At 47.0% G+C, this 22,972-nt stretch overlaps 1 protein-coding gene across 2 annotated transcripts in view; it reads left to right on the top strand.

The window, feature by feature from the left end:
• EMC3 (ER membrane protein complex subunit 3) overlaps positions 1–22,972 on the top strand; it is a 302,422-nt gene that overhangs the window by 125,630 nt on the left and 153,820 nt on the right. For both annotated transcript variants that reach the window (XM_069644093.1, XM_069644094.1), the window contains one exon: positions 16,008–16,112. In XM_069644093.1, coding sequence (XP_069500194.1) covers positions 16,008–16,112 — 105 coding nt within the window. The remainder of the gene's footprint in view (positions 1–16,007; positions 16,113–22,972) is intronic.

Raw genomic sequence — 22,972 nt, 5'->3', positions numbered from 1 at the left:
GATCTGTTAACTGCACAATATGCCTACACATAGGTTAAATGATATTCAACAAGTGCTTATGGTGTTCGTGCCAGGAGTGTGTCAGGCTGGAACTCTTTTATGCTGTTTAGTGCTCAGTAGTGGCCTAATTGGCTGGGTTAGCTTGTTTAGGATTAGAGTACAGATTTGTCCATGCTTGTTTTGGAAGAAATGTGAAAGAAGGAATGTGGACTGCTAAAGAACATTCTTTGGGACCTGATACTAATATACACTTTGCAGCATGTACCCCAGTATGACTATTGGGTGTTGTATATGCTCTTGCTGTGTGAATCATATATCTGTTGTCTGAGAACTGAACGTGGTGCGAGTCTGCATTTGTTTTGGATTTTTCCAACATCTTCTGGGGGAGGCCTTTGACGGGATATTGTTTGTCAAAGACATGTCCATACACCAGGAAAACGTGACCAGCTCAGCACTGATGAACAGCTAAACCGAGCAGCTCCTATGGTGTATCCAAAATCCTTACCGGATCTGGCTTTAAAATAGACAGTTGGCTGAAATTTGAAGTACCTCTGGAAATAACTCAACTTGGTGCATCCTGTGATCTGGTGTCCTGACTGATCCGACAGGTTTCCTGGGCATGAAAATTCCAAAGGAACTCTGTCCAACAGTGGCCGATTGAGACCCAAGATGGTATCCAAGCGCTGGTAGCAGAGGAGGCCAGCACAATGACGACATGGAGAGCGACGTGTGAGTGGGCAGGATGTGGCCAGCCCGGGCCCCCATGATGAAGTAGTGAACTGGTGGAGCGGCGAGTCGAGCAGCGGCTTCATTGACAGCAGTCCCCGGAGCAGCACAGAAACGGGACACCTGAATGCAGAGGCTTGGAACATGAACGGCTGCAGTCCGTTGAGGCCCAGCTTCCAACCGACAAGTGCCCCTGAACTCAGTCAGCCCCCAACTGATGAGCTGGGAACAAAACCCAGAATCTGGGAATTACCAACCGCATCGAGGTACGCTGATTGGGGGAGACAGGCACGCATGTTCTAGGGGGAGAGCAAAGGCGTTGCTAGCGGGGGGGTGAGGTTATAGCCTTGGGTCTTTTGGTTGCAGCCCTGGATAGAAGCTGACGTGTTACTGCTAAAATGGCTAGCTAGCCCCCAGTCCCGACAGTCCCAAAATTAGCGTAGACCCAGATCTTTTCCAGACATAGCAACACCCCTGGGGGAGAGGCAGACATAACCACTACATAGGCTGCAGTGCAGAACATTTGTCCCAGCAGTTGGTCCCTCCAATCCATGCAGGCTGTGGGAGAGAAACAGGTTGCACCCCTGACCCAGCAGTGTGATCGAAACAGGTAAAAAAAAGAACAATACACACAGAAACCTACATCAAAATCAGTCACAATGCAAGCTGAGCATCAAGCAACACATGAAGGAGATCAAGACAGCCAGATACTGCATGCAATCGCTGAACAGCACACCTATCTTGAGCGTATGGTAGGGGAAGTTAAAGTGGATGTGACCAAGACATCGGAAAACTCTCTGAAAAATCTCCACCTCTAAAAATAGACTTATGGAAGCAAAGCAAGAGCTATCCTCCCTACAACAGGTCACCACCTTCAGTAAAGCACTCTCACACTAGAAAGTCATTTGCCTGCCTGACAATGGGGAGTGGAACTATCCCACCGAATATATAGAAAACCTCCTATTACAAGAGATCGGACCCGGCAGACTCTCTCAAGGATTCACTGTGGAGAGGGTACTGTGATGAATCTGAGTATGTCATCCCTTCTTCTCTAGGGGGAGACCTTTCCCTTGGGCCCAGGGCAGTGCGTCCACAGTACAATAGTCTCCTTGGGGATGGTGCACCGAGAGAGGATCACATGGGGGAGGAGCCCGCTTATGGGATTACGGACAACTATCTTCAGAGAAAGAGATATGCCCCAGCAGTAGTATCCCTTAACCCCTCTCCAATGTTCAATCCTCCCCTCGCCTCCTTTGACCAAGCCAATATCTGTTATAGTCAGGTTAGTCAATCTAATATACTTGATAAAGTTCAAATCGTAGAAAATGTAGTCTGTTAGATCGGACTCTGACATGTACTGATAAGAAGAAGTTGGTCAGGAGTCCAAGGATCACTGTGGAGAAACAGTAGGAGCATTCTGGCTTCTCAAGGACTAAGACAAACAAGATGATCAGGAGTCCTAGGATTATTGTCAAAAAGCAGAATGAGCATTTTAGTGTACCAATGAATGTGATTGGCCCAAAGCAGGAGTTTAAATATTAGACAGCTGAGATGGAAAAAGAAAACTATCCTCCAAGGAGGAAACCAGTAAGTCGAGCCACGGCCAGCAGGATGAGAGCTAGCAGGAGGGAAGCCGAGAACGGAGGACGAGGAGAACGCGAGCAAGGTTCCAGAAGCCAGGACCACTTGCATCATTGCTGTCTGGAACCTCCGGGCCTGTTGAGCTCTGGCAAAGAGCCCAGCAGGTAGGACATATTGCCGGGAAGAAGCCGACGTCCAGGAAGCCGCTGCCAGCCGCAACAAAGCCCCGAACATGACGAGAGCCTCCAGAGAAACTGTCTCCGCTTGGGATACACTGGTGCCTTCCATTGGGAAGCAAACCGGTATGTCGGTTGCCCGAGTGGTGCAGGAAGTCCGGGAGAACGAAGGGTTGAAGGCGGAGGCCACAGAAAGCGGGTCTTGGACCCTGGGAACTAAGTGCAAGTCTGGGACCTGCACTCATTTGAAATACAAAGACAAAAGCAAAACCGAACTTTGCGAGTCTGGGACTTGCACACATTTGAGAATTGGAATCTGAAACAAAACCATACCGAATATTGCTAGCCTGGGACCCTCACCCAAAGAGAGATAGCATATGTTGGGACTCTTACTTGGGAGTAGAGTAAACCAAGCAACTGTGAGCATTACGAGTCTGGGACCCGCGCACATAAAGCAACAGTCCATGAGGACGAAGGCTTGGCAGGAGAGTATAGTAAGTCAAATTCAATGTTGCGAATTTGGGACCTGCATCCAAATAGAAAGTGTCACGAAAGGATAACTGCTTGGCAGAAGAGTGAACCAAGCAGTTATATACAGAGTCTGGGACCTGCACACAAAACAAGAGAAGAAAACACAGTACAACAAATCCTATACTTCGCAAAGGGAATGTGCCAAGTTGATGGGATTAATAGGAGAAAGATTAAGAGGATATTCTTCTGAACTGCCTATTGACATTTGTGGAAGCAAGTACAGTCCTGGAGGGCCTTATAAGGAGAGAAAAACTATATGAAGGATCCTATGAGAAAGGGCCACAACCCTAACGTTGAAATCCTACAGTTTTGACATTTCTTTGTTTCTGCCACTTTTTGACTGGGAACTTTTCTGTTGCTTGGAACCAGAAGGACCATTTTTACCTTAAAGAGATCATCCTTGCACAGTTGGTTTATGTTATTAGTGTTAGGGACAGAAGTAGGCTTCTTGAGACACAACAGGGTCGGACATTATAATTTGGACATTCTGACTTTGGGCTTCACTATAAGTGTGCCGTTCAACAACGGTACCGGTAAGCTTGCCGGTACCGTTCTTGCTAGACTGGCAAACTACGAGTTCTGCTCGCGGGCACCTTCCCGCCCGCCAGGTCAACCTGGCAGGCATACCGGCACCCACAAGCAGAGCATGTCTCATGGACCGGCCCCATTCACGAATGGTGCCGGTGCATACTACTTCCCCATTCCCATTGAGCCCTGTGGGGCTCGAATGGGGAGCATTTTAGTCCGGCGCCCGCAAATGGGCAATTACCGGCTCCGGCGGGGCCGTGATGACCCGGTAATTGCCCATTCGCGAGTGCTGGAAAAATGTGCAAGTTCCGCGGCAGCCTGCCGGTTTTACCGGCAAGGCTACTGCCGAACTTGGAATGAGGCCCAGTGTCATTCGTTTTCTTAGAGGAAGGGAAACTGTTCTTAGTTTTAGGGACAGAGAATCATTTTCCCAACCCTGTTTCATATAATAAAAGTTTCTGATCACAAAGATGCCCCCACTGTGTCCGCGTATTACTTCTGACTCCTCACAGCACACAGAGCCCTCGCGAGAAAGCCTCCTCCAGGTGTCCCTCCAAGGCCGGCCATTACCAAGATCCGAAGCTACAGAGAAATAATAACGAGGTTTACTAGGCAAGGGGGGGAGATGCAGAGCAGTGGATCAACCTTGGCATTCTATCCAGATTGCACAATGCAAGTCAAGAAACTGAGGTAAACCTTTGACATGGCCAAAGCTAAACTGAGGCAATTACAATTGAAATATATGCTGATGTTTCCTGCAAGGACAATGAAGGTCATATATAATGAAGCAGCACTGTTTTTAAGAAGCCCTGGTGGTTGGAAAGGTTCGACATACGTGCCTCAATGACAGAATGCACAGAGGAGAAGCCCAGCTGAATGGTGTGACCTAATGAGAAATCCCTGCAGAAAGCCTCATGAACCACTTGAAAAGAAATCCTAGTGATCACCCCAAGGCATATAACACAGTCACCTACAGACCCACCATGAAGCACAGAAAAGACAGAGGATGGACATTCGAGCCGACTCACTGATACCCAACCACTGAAAGGCTATACATTTCATGCCACACAACTCAAAACTGTTACACCATTGGACTTACATACTGGGTAAATCCCACAAACTGACTTTAGAGAAACAGACGTATATATTACACCCCCTCCCAAGAAGGAATTCATTTTGACAGGTTAACACTGCAAAAGGGCTAGTGGACCCCCATCATTGTGAGTCTTACTTGAAGCAATAGACTGGGCCGTACATAGACGTGTTGCTCTAATGGCTTATGCTGTTGAGTATTGTTTAGGTTTATTATGTTATTATGCTAGTTACACTAAATCTAAGGTTTTTACTAACATTAAACGAGTAACCCACAGACCGCTCTACGATACCCATGTTGTGTTTTCAGCCAACGTTTCACCTATAAGAACTGTACACTTCCAGATGATGCACAGTGGTAAAATAAAATTTGCAGCGTCATTAATCAAAGAAAGCTGGTAGGACTCGGAAGAGCTCGGCTAAACTATGTTCATGACATTGGTTAAAATAATGACATGGAATGTTCGGGGGCTAAATGATTTAATAAAATGCTGCTGAGTTTAACAAAATATGACTCGGAAAGTCCTTGAAGGCCTCCCATCGTCCGCCCTTGTGCCTTCGAGAAACATCCTACATGCAGCTGCATGCGTCATCAAGGGACTTCAGTGTAAGGAACTTGTGTAAGGAACTCATGGTGCCAACAGTAAAGACAGACACAAGTGATCACAGTACAAGGGTGTATATTAAACTGAGTATGCAGGTTGGAAAAACACATAATCTAAACCTAAAGCTAAGATGGGGGCAATCTACGGGGCAATATACGAAGATTTCGGCAGAATCGCACTGAAGTAAGCAGTAATTGCGCTGTCGAGACACCCGGAGCTGTGTATAGCAAACATGGAGGAAGAGTCTGCTGGAGGTGTTCGCCGAAAGAGCAGCGCAGCGTGGGGGAGCTCCACGTTAATGACAGCAGGTGCCACCATCGGACATAGGAAGCATCCACTAGCCCCAGGCCCTGCAGCCCCTGTCCATAAGGTGAGCACAGTCCTAATTGCCATTGGAGGGGGGCACTGAACCAAGCTTGTGGCATAGTGGGCGTGTAGGAGTACATCAGTGAACTTTGCCGGTGTCTGAAGTAAGGGGGCATATTTAAAGTAATGCTGCAGGCGTCTGAAGAAAAGGGGCGCATACGAAAAGTAAAGAGGCAAAGTTGACATAGCGGCAAAGTGACATTTTCTGCAATTTTGGCAATGTGACATGGCAGCAAAGGCTGCTGCAGGCGTCTGAAGAAAGGGGGCGCATACGAAAAGTAAAGCGGCAAAGTGACATCTTAATGCATATTTGTGAAAACTGTCTCGGCGGACGTTTGTCATCAGAGTGTCACGGGTGACTTGAATGATTATTTGTCCATTAGAAGGATTGTGTGTGATCTCGGGAGAGTACCATACAGTGCTGCATAAGAACTGGTCAGTGCCTTGAGCTTTGAAGCGTTGGTGTCGTCGTTAAAGTGGTTCTGGTGTGAACGTTTCCACTGGAGGCTCTTGATTCAAGGAGAGCTACTAAGAAATGATGACGTCTGTGTTGTAAAGTGACTTCCAGACTTTCTTGGTTACATCTTAAATTTATTACAGGAACTCGAGTAGTTACATTTACATAAAGATAAATACTAGAGAGTATGGACTAATCAGCAGTGGCCCCATCACCCAGGCAGGGGAGCCCTAACTGCCTGCCTCAGTATGGAACCCTCAGATCAACATTCCATCATTCACACAGCAACACTCCATGTGACATCACAGACTCACAGCAGGACACAGCAGATCACTACATAACACATCTCCTTCCTTTACCAGACAGACTCACACATGTGGTCACAACATAACACATCTCCTTCCCTTACCAGATCACAACATAACACATCTCCTTCCTTTACCAGACCACCAGATACATACACAAAACAGTCACAACATGACACTTTGCTGGACCAGTCTCAAAACAACACATCACAATCCAAACCAGAGGCAAAGCAACACAACACTCAAAACACCAAATAGACTCAGCCTATCGGGTGCAACCCATTTAGCCAATATATTCAAATACTGCACATAAATCTGAGACACTGGCCAGACATCCCAAATCCATCTGCGTACCCGGCATTTGACCACTGACGACCCGATGGCAGTATTGCAAGAGTCTGCCATGCCAAAACCCACACTCTGGAGAAGGCACAGGCTTTAGAACAATAACATATAAGAAAATCTCACTTACGAAGGCGCTACCTCCTTTAAACAATCGAAAGTGGCACTCACCCACACAGATACCTGCCCTACTTCATACGGGCAGAGGCGCTACCTCTCGCACAACACAGCATTCCACAAACCGGAGGCGCTACCTCCCACATATATACTGGCGTCCATGCACACCAGAGGCGCTACCCTCTCGCATAACACAGCATTCCACAAACCAGAGGTGCTACCTCCCTCACATACATTTGCATCCTTGCACACCAGAGGCGCTACCTCTCTCCAGTACAATTCTTCGCATACACCAGAGGGGCTACCTCCCTCAAATACCCTAATGATTCACATATCAGAGGCGGTACCTCTCTTAAGTACCAATTGTCACACAAACCGGAGGCGCTTCCTCCCTCAACTACCCTTGCGTCACCCTCACCAGAGGCGCTACCTCTCTCAATCGTGACACACACCAGAGGCGCTACCTCTCAGTACAACCACAATGTCACTCACATCAGAGGCACTACCTCTCGCTAATATCAATCGTGACACACACACACCAGAGGTGCTACCTCTCATTATTACCACAGTGCCACTCACACCAAAGGCGCTACCTCTGCAGTGACAGCCTGACTCGTACCACCTTCATGCCCATCCTAGTGCATCCATTTCACAGCCAACTTTAACTGAGTCTGGCACAAAACATTTTGCATTACACAGATTCTAAATGCAATGTTATAACTGTAGTATAATTAAATTAACAAACACGTTTGTCCTAGAAGTCCATGGTCATCTTTTGGCCCTAAGACATCTACTATGCTCCTAAAAGTCCATGTTGCTTATAGCAACCTACGCCTGAAAATCCTCAAAGTTAAGCTAGCCCATTCTTTCAGCAACACAGACACTTCTTACTTTCAGTAAACATAGTTTGACCTGTATGTTAAAATAACACTAAACTTCTAAAAGTCTATGGGTGATCCTCACCCTTAACCTGCAACTCCTCAAACTCATTACATCTATCGCACTGCATTTCACACACTTAAATCTTACATTTTACACTTCTTAAGAAGGATACATTATTTGCCCCTTGTGCAGGCACTGCCATGGGGCAGACACTGCTAATCTTACGTCGCTGTAGCCCAATTCTATATCTTCCTGTCTCTAGTGAAGAATGCGATTCCTCTGACCTGCATGAAGCATGTTGCATTACTTTACTTTACTGCACGACAAACACACCTTTCTTTTGTTTTTTTTAATAAGCGCGTTACACCAGCACTCACTTTAAATTCACTGTTGCCTTGTTCACTGTTGCGTTCCACAGGAACAAGGACTTTATTGGCTTTCTATCCGAGGGCAATCCGCCTTCTTAACACACCATGCACATGGCTCTGCACTGTACGTTCATCCGTTGGCTGCTACAGGACACCTCGAAGAGGCAGAGCGGCTGCTTCTTCTCTCGTGTGCAGCAGTATGTAACCAATGGTTTCCGAGTTCCGGTACAAAGCGCTGTCACATGATACATTCCGCAGTGCAGGTTCTTTCCTCAACCCTACATTGCTTCCCCACGTATCATCCTCTACCGAACTTCTGGGTCTTGCAACACCGCAATTGTACTACGCGCCACTCACGGAACGTTGAGATCTTCGTTCCATATCTTTGCCAAGACCCCTGAGTCTAGTGTGACGTCATCAGTCCCCTACACACAGCGGAGCGTCGCTGAGCTCCTGCTAACCAACAGTCATCTCAGCAGTGAGACCTAGACAGAGCACCATAACACTTTGTAGTCTCAAGCTTTCCCAGCTCCACTTCTTCCCACGCCTGATACTGAGTGGCCCATCAGCAACACTCAACTACTTCAACTGGGCTTGCTACAATCAGGGGCTTAATGGCATTAACAATTTGTTTGCTCTCAAGGTGCTCACAGAAACAGTCCTTGTTACTTCACGTTCGTCTACTTCGCCCTTCTACTTCACAAGACCCCAGCTCTTAGTGGCTTCGCCTGACATCTACTGCAGCTAGGAAACAACAGTGGGGCTTCCAAACTTTACTTTCCCATAACTTTGGGTGTGGCTATCTCCGGCTGAGGGCTGCTACACCATCACCCCCTTGGGTCCTCTTACTTCTGCTTGTGGACCAGCTTTTTCTCAAGCTTCCCTCCAAGGGCCTGCTTCTTCTAGGGTTGACCTCACCCTGCTGATTGTGAACCTTTGATCCCATAGGACGTGGGCTTTTCTTGCTCCCCCCTTTTGCTTGTGGGCATCTGATCCCTCAGGAAGTAGGGCTTTCTTACTCTTCTCTTCCTTAACCCTGGGTGATGGGTCTTACTTGTAATGTGGGGGCAGTGCTGACCACCACTTTGTCCTCCCCTCTCCTGCACCCCCCGCAGCAGGCACCTTCATGCTTCAGCTTCTTCTTCTTTTGCAAAGATTCTTCTTTAAAGACCAACTCATTGTCAATGTTGTCAATGTTGTAAAGTGACTTCCAGGCTTTCTTGCTTACATCTTAAGTTTATTACAGGAACTCAAGTTACATTTACATAGAGATAAATACTGCAGAGTATGGACTAATCAGCACTGGCCACATCACCCAGGCAGGGGAGCTCTAACTGCCTGCCTCAGTATGGAAGCCTCCGATCAACATTCCATCATTCACACAACACTCCATGTGACAGACTCACAGCATGACACAGTCACTGCAAAACAGTCTGACCATAGAGTAACGGTTGCAGAGTCAGTGACGGATGAGTCACGTGGGGCAGTGTTTTCCCTCAGGGAGCAGAGAGTTCTGGAGCAGCGAGTTTTGATGCAGCTGGGGAGGCCGTTGTGTGCAAGCAAGGGCATACAAGAGTCGGAGGCGGCGGAGAAACAAGTTTGTACCCTGTTGGGAAAACGGAAGTTTGGTTAAGAGCGATTTTCTATCGGCAGCGACGGGAGTAAGGCGCGCATCACAGGAAAAAGCTTTAAGAGGACTCTTTTCGGACTGTGGGGCCAGTTACTGAATGTCTCAGGTACTGTTAACATAATGAAGTAAAGTTATGTTACGATGTGGACAGGTATGTATAAATGGGTAATCCCTATTTTTTGTTTACGGGGGGTCAAAACTGTAAGAAGGGATTCTCTGTGACGGAAAAGTTTATGAAAAAACAGATCGACTACCCCTCTCTTTAAGTCCTGTATGGGTCACAGGTGAAGATAAAGGTTAACCTGTACACTTTGTTAGTAAGGTTATCGCCTTTTTGGGAAAAATTACAAAAAAATTACAAAAAAATGCAACTAAGTACAAAAAATTCTATCTTTTTAATAGTCATAAAAATACCTAAAAAAACATTACAAACTTAACCAAACGTAGCAAACTTAATACATTTTCAATCAAAACATTTAGTCATCATTCATCTATTCTAACAGGGGAATACTACAACTTAAACAGCTTTGTGCATAACAGTAAATCAAGATATGCATTAGTGACAGGGGAAAAAACCATTAGATTTTCCCTTTAGCAGTCGACATATGTTTCGGCCCTTTGTAGTGTACCACCTCTGTCAACAGTGATCACTAAGATGAATATTGGGCCATCTTCAGGACAAATGGTTACTTTGTGGTAGATTATTCTTGTTCCCCATTGGGCACACTAGCACATAGATTAGCAACTTCTGTGGCTTTGTTTTCGAGGTTGATCTTTGTATTTCTGGATTTCACTCGGTACCATTCATTGGCAGGACATGAACAGTTATTCTGGTGGTTATAGTGCTGCCTTGATCTATGTTGTTTGTGTCCGAGTGAAAGCTGGAAGTCTGCGAAACCGGCACAATGTGGACAGTACACTGGCCATGGAAGAGGTGCAGGAGGAGCATTTGTTTGACGGCAGAGTGGAGGGAAGCATTAAGGTGTTGCAAGAACTGGACCCGGATTTGCTGCGATTTTTCCAAAATTTGCAATGTTATGACAGGGAATATTCGATTAAGGTGATGTGAGGCCGGAGTGGGTGTGTCTTTAGGGTTGATCGTCGTTGCCTCTGTTAGTGTAGGAGTGAGAGTGAACAGGATGTTTGCACACAGGATGTTTATGCAGGCACTTCTGAAGGATTCAAGTTCATATTGATTAATTCAATTTGTGTTCCTATTTCAAGCTAAGTTTTTGTACTTCATGCCTAGAGAGTTATGCGATGGGTGTGAGGTGCATTGTGTAGAGGAGGTGTGCTCAGCTCAGTTTGTAATGTGTGGGGTGTGGGACCATTAGAGCAGCGTGTCTAGCTCTGAGAATATCAGAGGATGTATGTTTACCCTGAGAGTTATGTGATGTGCATGGGTACTATTAGAGGATGTGCACCTAGCCCAGAGAGTTATGCGATGGGCATGGTGCCATTAGGTGAGAGTGGCCTCATTTTGTGTTCTGTTCTTGTTGAATATTCTGGGAGACCAGCATGGCGCTGGGTATATGGCATGGCGCTATGTGGTTCTATTTTAGGTGTTCTGGAGATCAGCATGGTGCTGGCTACATGGCATGGCGCCATGTGGATTTATTTTAGGTGTTCTGGAGATCAGTATGGCGCTGGGTACATGGCATGGCGCTATGTGGATTTATTTTAAGAGTTTTGGATTTCGGCCTAGCCCTGTGTGGAATTAATGTGGGTGTTCAGTATGGGCGCTGTGCAGGACTTTTTTTGCCTCGGCTATGGCTGGGGGAGGAAATGAGTGTGGCTGTCGACCTGTATGTTGGGTGTCTGATGTGTGTTTGAGGTCTCCTTTTGGGGTATCTAACGTAGTGCTGGGGTTTTGGAGCAGGGTTGTGTGACCTACTGGTTGTTTGGGTTAGCTGAGCCACTGGTTTTCCACTTTAGTGTTTGCTGTCTTGTCGGGGGGCAGTGTTCTTGGTCGAATGTGGTTGATGGTGGTACTGGTTAGTTCTGAGGGTTTTGTGTGATATGGTTGATAGGTGGGGCTGGTTCCCTGTGGTGGAGTCGGCTGTTAGGCCTAAAGCCTGCATCGATTATCATGGTAGTTGGAGTGCAATCTTGGCACATGGGTGTTGTGTTGGAAGTGTGATCTTTAGGTTGTGTTGATTGAGGGAGTTTTATTTGTGTTGTCAGGTGATTATCTTTCCTTTAGTTGGTTTTGTGGTTTGTGTTACAGTACTAAGGGGGGAGATATGTAGGGACCTAGCTTGGCTATTTGTGGGTGTGGCAGCCTGGCTGTGATGTCACCTTTTGGAATGTTGGTGTACAATCTAGAGGATGGGGATTTGAACTGGGAGTCAGTTGGGGCCAGCCTACCACTGGGGCTGGTGGATGTTTTCCTTTGCTTGTAACTTAATCTTAATCAAATGTTTTTGATAAATAACTTAATAACATCCATCCTGCTTCCGATTCTGTATGAACTATAGAACTTTACACATACCCCAGCTCCGTTTTTAACCTATGTGATGCTAACAAAGACCAATACACAACACTGGGAAAACCTTCCAAACGAACCAGTCACAGACACAGTCTTAAGTACCCTTTTAAGAACATGGGGAGAACACAAAGCTAACATCAGCAATTTACAACACACTGTGCGAAACAACCTCCAAAACGGAATTAAGGATTAAAAGAGAGTGGGAAAGTGATCTAGGATACCTCCAGAGGACAATCGATAGGAATACATTCTCAACCACCCTAAACGTGTGTCCAAAAACCAACTATTTAAATGAATCCAATACAGGCTTCTACATAGTCTAGTTGACACCTAAGAAAATGACATATTGCCCAACAATCACAACAGTTCCCCAGGTGTCGATTGCAAAGGGCTGATTTGTTATACATGCTATGGAACTGTCCGAAGCACTTTAGCTATTGGGATGAAAGTCGGTCCAAATTAGTTCATCTATGTAGACAAAGCCCCATATACTCTGAACGCATATACACAAAAAAGACTACAAAATCAGGATGCGGCAAACTCTACAATCTACCTTTAATTTTAGCAATCGTACGAAATACTGTAGCGTGGAAAGCCCAACAAAGCAGCAACATTGTGAGGTAGACTACCGACTTATATAGATGAGGAAATGCAGAGCTCAATCTACTAAGACGCCCTGAAGATGGAAAATCACACAACATACAGGAAATCAGGATGAAATGGGTGGTGATATTATTGAAATTGAACAGAGCAACAGACAAGCCACCCTGGGGAAAAAAAACCAAAAAACACTTGCTATTCCAATGGATAAGCTATACGATTATGGAACTGACACTAGAAATGTAAATGACCCAGCTGTTGAAGTCACAATGACATCTGATTATCACAGTAAATCCGTTGAGAAGGGCTGCTCTTTAGTTGAGGCTATTTGTCAGTTAGCATGCTAGAAAATGTAGTTGTTGGTTTCTGTTCTCACTAATCTTCTCGCCGTTGTAAGCATTCCAATCTATACAAGATTGATATCAATGATCTGCAAGAGGGTTCACCTTTTGAGCCTTCTTTAATGGCATATCTGTATGCTAAATTGAAAACCAATTTTATTTTTTTTATTTTTAAAAAGGCATGTCCATACGCTGCACACTTGCTGGAGCTGTCCTCAATTACCCTGGTCTTTGCAGTTACAGCTCCATGTTTGATGCTGCACGAATATGTTAAATATTTAAATTTGAAAATATTGAACTCGCCCATCAAATGTAATATTGAGGGCTGGGCAGGGCTCTAATAATCAGATATGAGTGAACAAAGTGTGATGGGCATGCAGGACTATGCGGCGATATGGGGCACATTTCCTGAATTGTGCACCATATCAGCTTGTCCTTCCATGTTCCTAAACACCCACTATTGTATTGTCCTGTGTTTGACGTTGGTCCTTTGTTTAAAGTGCAGTAGTGTAAGGGTGTGGAGTAGTGGTGTAGGGTGGATCAGATAGCTGACAGGGTGACAACTGAAAAAAGTAAAGACATGATCAACCATGTGCCTGTGCTGTCTTGAGACTGCTCGTTAGCATGCCTAGATAGATGGTGGCAGAGCTTGAGTTTTGAATGCCTTTTGGTTGGAGGTTAGGTTCTGGCAAGCAGTGTATAATGAAAACCATAACAGTGTGGTGGAGAAGAGGGAGAGCAAGAAGGAGTGTGGTAGAGATAGGGCGGCAGAAGTTGGAAGGAGGGTCTTGGAGAGGGAATGTGCTAGAGGGAGAGAAGGTTGTTTGGTAATAGGAGGATATGGTTGAGAGGGAGGGAGCGTGCTAGAGAGGGAGTAAATGGGGCATAGAGGCTGTGGGCTAGAGGGTAGGGGGATGTGTAGAGCGAGAGAGAAAGGGAGTTTGGTGGAGAGAGCGGGCGTGTGGCTGGGTGAGGGAGGCTGTATGGTAGAGCGAGGGGGTGGTGAGAGCAGAGGAGTATGGTGGGAAGACACAAAGTGCAGTAGTGTGAGGTGGAGTATGGTAGAGCGAGAAGAGGGATAGCTGTAAGTGAGGGAGTGCGAGCAGGAGTCTGGAGATGAGTAGTGTGGCGGAGAGGAAAGTGTGGTAGAGGTAAAGTGAGGCTAGTAGTGGGAGAGGGAGGCAGTTGGTCGAGAGAGGGAGAGTGGTAGGCGAGAGGGTGGATGTTGATAGAGAGGGGAAAGGTTGGTAGAGAGGGTGAGGTATACTAGACGGGAGGCTAGAGCAAGATGGGGGAGCGTGCTAGAGAGAGGGGGATGGTCGAGCAGAGGGTTGTATAGAAGAGGAGGGTGTTAGGGGAAGAGATGGGAATGTAGTAAAGAGAGTTGTAGAGAGGGGGAGTATTGTGGTGGGGAAGGGGGTGTGGTAGAGCAACTGGGTGAGTGTGGTGGAGCGAGATAACCTCAGACCGGGGCATAAAAGAGGTTTGGGCACCAATGGAAAGGTGCCCCACTGTCACAAAGCAAACAACAACCGTTTGCACTGGCTGTTTGAGTAGTAACCGAGGAGGGGAGTGGTTGGTAAAACGTGTTGCAAATTGAGCCTTTTATATAATATTTTTTCAGTAACACTGGTCAAAACAACTGGCTGTACTGTGAAGTAACTCCTCAAACTTGCCCACTTTGACCATAAAAACTGGCCAACACAAGCATGTTGGTCCTGCAATTCGGGCATTGTCCTGTAGGTCAATTCGTGTTTGGAGAGATGGAGGAGTGGGGGTGGCAGAGAAAGAGAGAGGGGAGTGTGGTAGAGGGAGAGAGGCAGTGGCAGCTCTCTTAATAGACTGCTCAGCTCAGGGCTGCTCCCTCTCCCAGTGCCCAATACATGGAACCAGGATGCAGTGGAGACGCTTTCACCCAGTGCTAATGCATACTTTCCACAGCATTACAAACTTTCCTCACCAGGCGCCCACAGAGGTGTCGGTGTCGTGACAATTGCAAAGTTAGGGAGTAGATCAGAGATGGGCCTGGGACACGGAATGATAAGCACCCTCTGATCACTGCGCGTCCCCAGCCATGACAGTTGCATAATCATGATTATGTGAAGCAACCCCTAATTGGTAGATCTGGTGGAAGGCATTGAAATAAGAACCGCAACTATTTTGGTGGATTCATACCACCCAGATATTCTGGTTCACCACCCCCTTTCCTTCTCTCTCTTATTATAGGAATGGCTTTGGACTTATGGTGATGCCCGCGCCACCCCATGAGTCAAAACCAAAAATTAACAATGTCAAATTAAGTCCGATAGATCACATGAGGAAGACCGGTTACTTCTGGTCAACCAGGTGTGTGACACACTGAGGGCTTGTTTCTTTATTTCTTGGCTGGATTGTTATTCTCCTCAATAGTATTATAATTTGAGTTCTCATAAAGTGCTTCATGCCAGATTCCTCCAGTTTCGAAGTGCTGTAATAACAAACCTTTTATTGGTACTTATGATATCAGCCATGAAAGGAGAAACGGAAAAGTGTTCCCTGCCATTGGGGATCTGAACTTTTGAAGTGCAGGCTGCTCTCATGTCAGAGACCAATGCTTTAATCCTGAGCACTGGCTGCCCCTTTACTTTTCATTCTTCAATTCGTTGTTCACTCTACTTTGCCATTTTTGTATTTTAGTTATGCTCTTCGAAAACATTACGAGAACAACTTTATGAAAAATGCAATAAAATAATGCAAATTACTGTGTCTGTATTAATCATGCACGCGTGGTAGTAGTAATAAAACCGTGTTTTTCGTACGTCTAGTTCTTGAGTGCATGGTTGAGGCTGTAACATTTAAACATAACCATATATGTTATCTTTCCTATTTTTAGACCCAACCATGCTAACTGACATGATGAAAGGAAATGTAACTAACGTACTGCCCATGATCCTCATTGGTGGCTGGATCAACATGACCTTCTCAGGATTTGTGACAAGTAAGCTCTCAACATATTTTGCATAATTGAATGTGCTTGGCTGAGGTCGTCACAAAGCCTTTTCAGTATGAGGAATTGAACATCTATGTAAATATAAATCAATTTAAAGCATTCATTAAACTATACTGTTCAGTATAGGCCTGTGTACCAGCTAATGTATGCATGAATATTTCAAAACCTGATATCTGTGCCATTTTGTTCAATGCTGGTGATGCACTTCCTCCAGGTTACCCTAGACCTGACCTCTTTATTACGCAAGAAGCTACAGTTGGCCCACTAGCAACAAACCTACATGATTTCCCAACGCCAAGTGAAAACTATTGCAAAATGCCTGGATACATTTCCATCAGTTTACAACTGCAGTCCACTGTTAAGATATTGTCATGTTTTCCCATTGCAGCACTTACCCCTTTACCTCTGTTGTTTGGGGTTAGGAATGTTGGTTGAAATAGTAGAGATTGTAATGTCGAACGTTGCACAGTGTATTTAATCCACCAATAGAAATGACCTACCTAATGGTGTAATGCTTTTGTTATTGCGAGATGTTTTTATTTATTTTATTTAGTGTATACATGGTTAATGTTGAATCTTATACACAAATTACGATAGTAACACATCACCGTATCCCTTAGTTTTACAATATGCAAAAGTACAAAAATGCGATATGATAACAATTACATAGAATTATAAAATTGGCTTTGATCAATAAAAATCATTTGGCTAAAGTTCCAAGTACAGATAGAATAAATCAGTTGCCCATGTTATGGAACATTTTCTTCTGGCTGGCTGCTCCGTTTTACCCTCCGGTTTTCTGTCCCTTTTTGTCATTGCGTTCATCCCTGTGTGGTGGGTCACCCTCATGGGAAGGCTGATTTATTCTCTTGGGTCATCGATGGGGCATGGTTCAATTCCCTGGGTCACCCGTTCCTGCAACTCAACCTAAAACAGAAGATTGGTGCTTACTGTGTTGGTTCATCATTCCTGGGCCAAACTGATGTTCAAGTATTTACATCTGGGTCCTGTGAGGATATTATGTTAAAGGGTCTTATACCGCTCACTGTCGCTACTTGCGTGGTTCCTTGGCACTCTGGCGAATCTGTAAAGCAAGGGGGAGGGGGATTAGTTAGTAGGACTGAGCGGGGGAAAAGAGTAAGAGAGTTGTGATGTGCTGTTGGCATCCTCAGTTCGTTTGACAACGTTCACTGAGCGTAGGTGCGTTTTTTGGTTGGTAGCCGTCATGTGCTGTTGTGCGGGTTTGTGTGTGATTTGTTTCATTGTTGTGGTGTAGTGAAGTGCTTGCGTTTGGTATGATCTAGAGGTATGGTTGTGTTTAGTTCGGAGTTTGAGCGGTTTATGCAGAAGGATGAGTTAGTTAGTAGGGTTAGTTAGTGGCAGTACCCTATGTTTGATTGACTGTGGCCTGTATCCCTTCCCCTGTTGTATATATTTTGGTGTGCTACACTTACCCCTCCTATGTTTTGTGCAGAAGAGTGGGTCCTCAATGGGCTATAACTTCCTCTTTAGTATATTTTGGTGTGCCGCAATTGCCACCCCCAGGAGATCATCGAGGTTGGTATGTGTTTTCCGCGCCCCGCGGTCCATCAAATCCGAGATCAGGGCGCCTCTCTCCCCCCTTTTTCATCTAAGGCTCTCTGTCAATGGTCTAATTAAGTCGGACCCATCTCTCTCCCCTGTTTTGTTTCCCGTTTGACTCTCTATAGGGAAGGGTACACCTAGGTCTCCCTCCGATTGGGACTGCTGTCTTCTTCCCTGCACTCCACTCCGGTCCAGCTTACTCCCCAGTTCTGCTCAGTTGTGTGTTTGTTTCATGGTGTGTTGGTGTTGTTCATTTGTGTTCCTCCAGTATGGAGTTGAAGAGCCAGGTTTTTAGAAGTTTTCTGAATTTTAGGTGGTCCTTCATAGTTCATATTTCTCTGGAGAGGGAGTTCCAAAGTTTTACGCCTAAGCGGGAGAATGCTGATCCAACATGTTTATTTTTCATGTATGATTTAGGTTCTAGGTGGATGTCGCAGCTGGATCTGAGGGTTTTAGTCGGGTGGTAGATGGTCATTTCTTTTTGTATGAATTCCGCTCCTACGCCGTGGATTGCGCTGTGTGTTATGCACATAGTTTTGAAGGTTATTCGTTTTTCGACTGGGAGCCAATGTAGCATCCTTAGCACTGGAGTGATGTGGTCCCTTCGTGAGAATTTGAGGAGAGGTCTGGCAGCTGCGTTCTGTATATGTTGCAGTTTCTTTAGTAAATAGTCTGGTGTTCTGCGGTATAAGCTGTTTGCGTAGTCTATCCTGGACATAATGAGGGAGATAATGGACAGTGTTTAGTGCATGAAGGAGAGGAATAGTATAATCGTTTTGATTTTGTGTAGATGGAAGAAGCATTTCTTAATTATCGCACTTACTTGCAGTTCTAGGGTTAGCTCGTTGTCCATTAGAATTCCAAGGTTTTTGACACCTTTTGGATGGTGTGGGTGCGGTTCCCAGTTCTGTTGGCCATGGGATGTACTTCCTGGATGCTTCCTGGTTGAATACGTAGTATAATACTAGTTTATACAATTTAATTAGTCAACCGAGTATCCTCCTCTGGCAGAAATGAAGGACTTAATTAGCCAAACCTTTTTGGAGCGATCAATCTTTTTAGGGCCAAGTTGGAAAACCTATTTCGGATTAGTACACCCATGTAGATATACTCATTCACAACCTCCATCAATTCACCCTCAATTTTCCATACACACTTTTTTTAGGTTTCACAGTTCAATTAGAAATTATCATGATTTTTGTTTTAGATACATTCAAGGACAACCCATTTGTCTTGGAATAATCTACAAGGGCATTAATACTCTGTTGAAGCACAATAGATTTCTTATCCATAAGGACGGTATTGTCTGCATAAGAGAGCCAGGACAGCGTGCTGGCACCAATACAAGGTGGAAAATTCCTACAAACAGCCAGATGATCACCCAGATCAGTAGTGTTTAGATTGTAAAGTAGTGGTGCCAGCATGCAGCCCTGTTTAATTAGTTTTAATACTAGCAGATAACCGACCCACCAGGTCCAACCTAATAGAAACAGAAGTATGCTGGTGCAATTGCTTAATTATACTTAATAAGGAGGCATTACAACCCCAGGTTTCCAATTTGTTCCACAGCCGAACATGTGAAACGGAATCGAAAACAACATTATAATCAACAAAACATATATATATATATATATTTCGAAGGGATTGGTTCCTCCGACGTATTCCACATCTATGACAGGTAATCACCACAGCTGAGCTGCTTCGGAAAATTTTCGGCGTCCTGCGTCTGACGTTGATACGCTGTCCTCGAGCCGACGTCACCGGATGTTATAAGTAGGACGCACAACGCCAGTAGCCTCAGTTCAGTTTTTTCCACGAACGTGTTCGCTTCGGAGATCTCGGCACGCCTTGGTTCTTCTGAGTTATATTCTATCGGTTCTTCGACCTTGTTCGTTTGTGAAGATATCATGTCTTCATCTTCTTCTACCCCGCGGCCGGGTTTCAAGAAGTGTCGGGACTGCGGTTCCAAGATGTCACATACGGACCCGCACGCCTGCCTCTGGTGCCTCGGTGAGGAGCACGCCACGGATGATTGTGACGATTGCCAGTCGTTAACATCGAAGGCCTTGCGGGAGCGGAAGAAGAAGCTTTCTGTCGGTAGGGTTTCCAAGCCCCGAAAGTCAAAATCCGTGGGGCTTTCCACCAACGATTCGAGAGCCGACTCGGGATGCATTTCGTACGGAGATGATGGTGATTTTTCAGTCGCAGGGCTCCGTTCCGTCCGCGCCTTCGAAAGAAGCCGGCAGGGAGCGTGCTAGGGCCACCGTTCGCACGCCTTGGGGCTCGGGTGGTCGGCGCGATCATCGGGCACCTTCGAGGTCCCGATCGGACAAGGTTGATCGCTCTAGTCATGCCCGCTCCAGGTCCTGGTCCTCGACGCCCTTGAGACCGTCAGAGCCTGTGAGGTCTTCGAAGAAGACGTTGACGCCATCGGCGCCATGTCCGTCGAGGGACACTCTCTCGAGGCTCCGCCTCCGAGGAAGTCATCAACGCCGAGGCCGTCGAAGGAAACGCTCGGGGCTCCGCCCTCGAGGCCTGTGTCGAAGCCATCAGCGCCACGCTTGATGTCGACACTGATTCTGTCGACGCCCTCGGCGCTTTTTGAGGATACTTTATCGGAGGTACCCCGTGCATCGGTGGAAACCCCGAGGAAGGCCCTGAAGAAGTCGGTGAGACCTGTCTTTGAGCTTTTTTCTGTGCCCTCCTCCAGGGATTTATTCCAGCTTCTGGATTATATTTCTGAGGTGGAGGAAGCTTCTGAGGAAGGTTTGGTTCCGGATGAGGTTCCTGATGAAATATTGTCTGGTCATAGCCAGATTGAAGACCTGCGTCAGTCTTTGCATGACGCCAGTGGTCTTGATACCTCCCCAGAGGTTGAGTTTGGCAGGCCTGAGCCTGGTACGCATGCTCACTCTTCGTACAGGCGGCTGATGTCGAGGGTGACGGAGTACTTGGGGTGGTCTGCGCCACCAGTAGATTTTCTGCAGGATGACCTGACAGATATCTTGGACCAAGGTCCACCAACTGACCCGGTACTGCCATTCCATATGGCCTTGCAAAGAAGGGGGGCGGCGGCTTAGACTGCTCAGGAGAGTCTCCCGGCAGTGGGTAAATCGTTGCCGAAAAAGTACCGCCCAGCCAGTGGCGACCACGGCTACTTGTCCATGCACCCTACTCCGGAGAGTTTGGTGGTGCAGGCGGCTACGGCCCCAGCAAAACAGGCGTCGTACCCTACCGTCCCTCCTGATTGGGATGACAAACTTTTTGACGGTTGGTCGAAGAAAGTCTTTTCTTCAGGGGGTATGGCTTTGAATGCAGCCAACTCTGTGTGTGCCTTAGCACGTTTCACTCGCACTCTGTGGAATTGTGTTTCATTGGCGGCTGAACATATTCCCGAAGGGGAGGAATGGGATGGCTTTCTTGCCCTTGTACAGGATGGCAAGGATGCCATGTGTGAATCCGTTCAGTCGGGTCTGGACGTGGCAGACTGTGTCAGCCGGTCCATGGCGGCAAGCACCGTGATATGCAAATTTGCGTGGTTGCGGAAGTCGGGGTTTGCTCCGGATGTACAAGCTCGGCTTCTCAACATGCCCTTTGATGGTGACCATCTTTTTGGCAGCAAGGCTGACGAGAGCCTTGAGAGGTTGCAGACCTTCAAAGCTGCAGCGAAGTCGCTGAGCGCAGCAGTTCGCCAACCTCCGCCTTTTTGTCCTAGGGGACAGCCATGGAGGGGAGGTTCCTTTCGATACTACTCTACTCTTGGTAGATCGAGGGGAGCTGCAAGTCAAAGGGGCCAACGTAGGAGTACCAGAAGTAGAAAACAAGGTACTCAAGGTGCCAAGGCCACTCGGGCAGTTGCCTCTTTGCCCTCAGGCACTGCCGCAGCCGCTTCAGCTCAGTAATGAGGCCATGTCCCATGGTTCGCCGGTTGGGGGAAGGCTGGCGCAGCATCTTGTAGAATGGCGTGCTATTACTTCAGATGTGTTGGTTCTGGAGATCATAGCCCACGGCTACTGTCTTCCTTTCCAGCAGAGGCCCCACGACAATCCACCAGGGACTCTCTCTTTGAAGAGTCCGGATCCGCTCCTTGCGCAGGAAATCAAATCCCTGCTTGAGAAAGGCACCATAGAACTGGTGCCTGTAGCGGAGAGGAACAAGGGATGGTATTCTTATTTTTTGATTTCGAAAAAGGACGGGGGATTGAGACCCATCATGGACTTGCGTGGTTTGAACAAGCTCCTCAGGAAGGACAAGTTCAAGATGGTTACTCTCCCTGAAGTCCTCCAGGCCCTTCAACTTCAGGACTGGTTGGTGTCTCTCGACCTCAAGGACGCTTACTTTCATGTGCCGATTCATCCCAAGCACAAGAAGCACCTGAGGTTCGCAGTTGGCGACTCGCACTTTCAGTTTCGGGTCCTCCCGTTCGTATTGACCTACGTCCCGAGAGTTTTCACCAAGCTCATGGTGGTGGTGGCAGCGTATCTCGGGAAAGGGGGGACTCACGTCTACCCCTACCTGGACGATTGGTTGATCAGGGCGCGCTCTCTCGAGCAAGTCCTGGATCATCTGGCAGTCACCTGCCACTCCCTTCACAGGCTGGGCTTCTCCCTCAACTTAAAGAAGTCCCACTTGACGCCAACCCAGCAGCTCCAGTACATCAGAGCAGTGCTCGACACATCCCTGGGGCATTGTTTCCCTCCCCAGGTGAGGGCTCATCACATTCTGCAGATGGTGCACAAGTTTCAACATGCCCAGAGTCTCCTGGCGTTCAAGTTCTTGAGGTTGCTAGGCCTCATGGCATCATGCATTCTCCTGGTGCCAGAGGCCAGGCTGCGGATGAGATCTCTGCAGTGAGCTCTCAAGATGCAGTGCTCGCAGTCCTCCGGCAGGATGTCGGATCCCGTTCAGGTGCCGCCCTCGGTCGCCCAGGATCTTCTGTGGTGGGCCGTCGAAGGCAATCTGATGAGGGGGGCTCCATTTTGGCTACCCTTGCCGGAGGTGACGATCGTGACGGACACATCCCTCACAGGATGGGGAGCTCATGCCAACAAGTTGACAGTCAGCGGTCGTTGGTCTCAGTCGGAGTCCAGATCAATCTGTTGGAGCTGAGGGCCATCAGACTAGCTCTGAAGGCTTTTCTGCCGACTTTGCGAGGGAAGAATGTCCTGATTCTGACGGACAACACAGTGGCCATGCACTACCTCAACAAAAGGGGGTGGGGGGGCAGGGTCACTTCCTCTGTGCAGAGAGGCGATGCAGCTCTG

This window comes from Ambystoma mexicanum, chromosome 2p (genome assembly GCF_040938575.1).
Source record: "Ambystoma mexicanum isolate Mex_15411 chromosome 2p, UKY_AmexF1_1, whole genome shotgun sequence".
Classification (NCBI taxonomy): Eukaryota; Metazoa; Chordata; class Amphibia; order Caudata; family Ambystomatidae; genus Ambystoma; species Ambystoma mexicanum.
The sequence above is the reverse complement of the archived record's forward strand: the minus strand, read 5'-3'. Positions and strand labels throughout refer to the sequence as shown.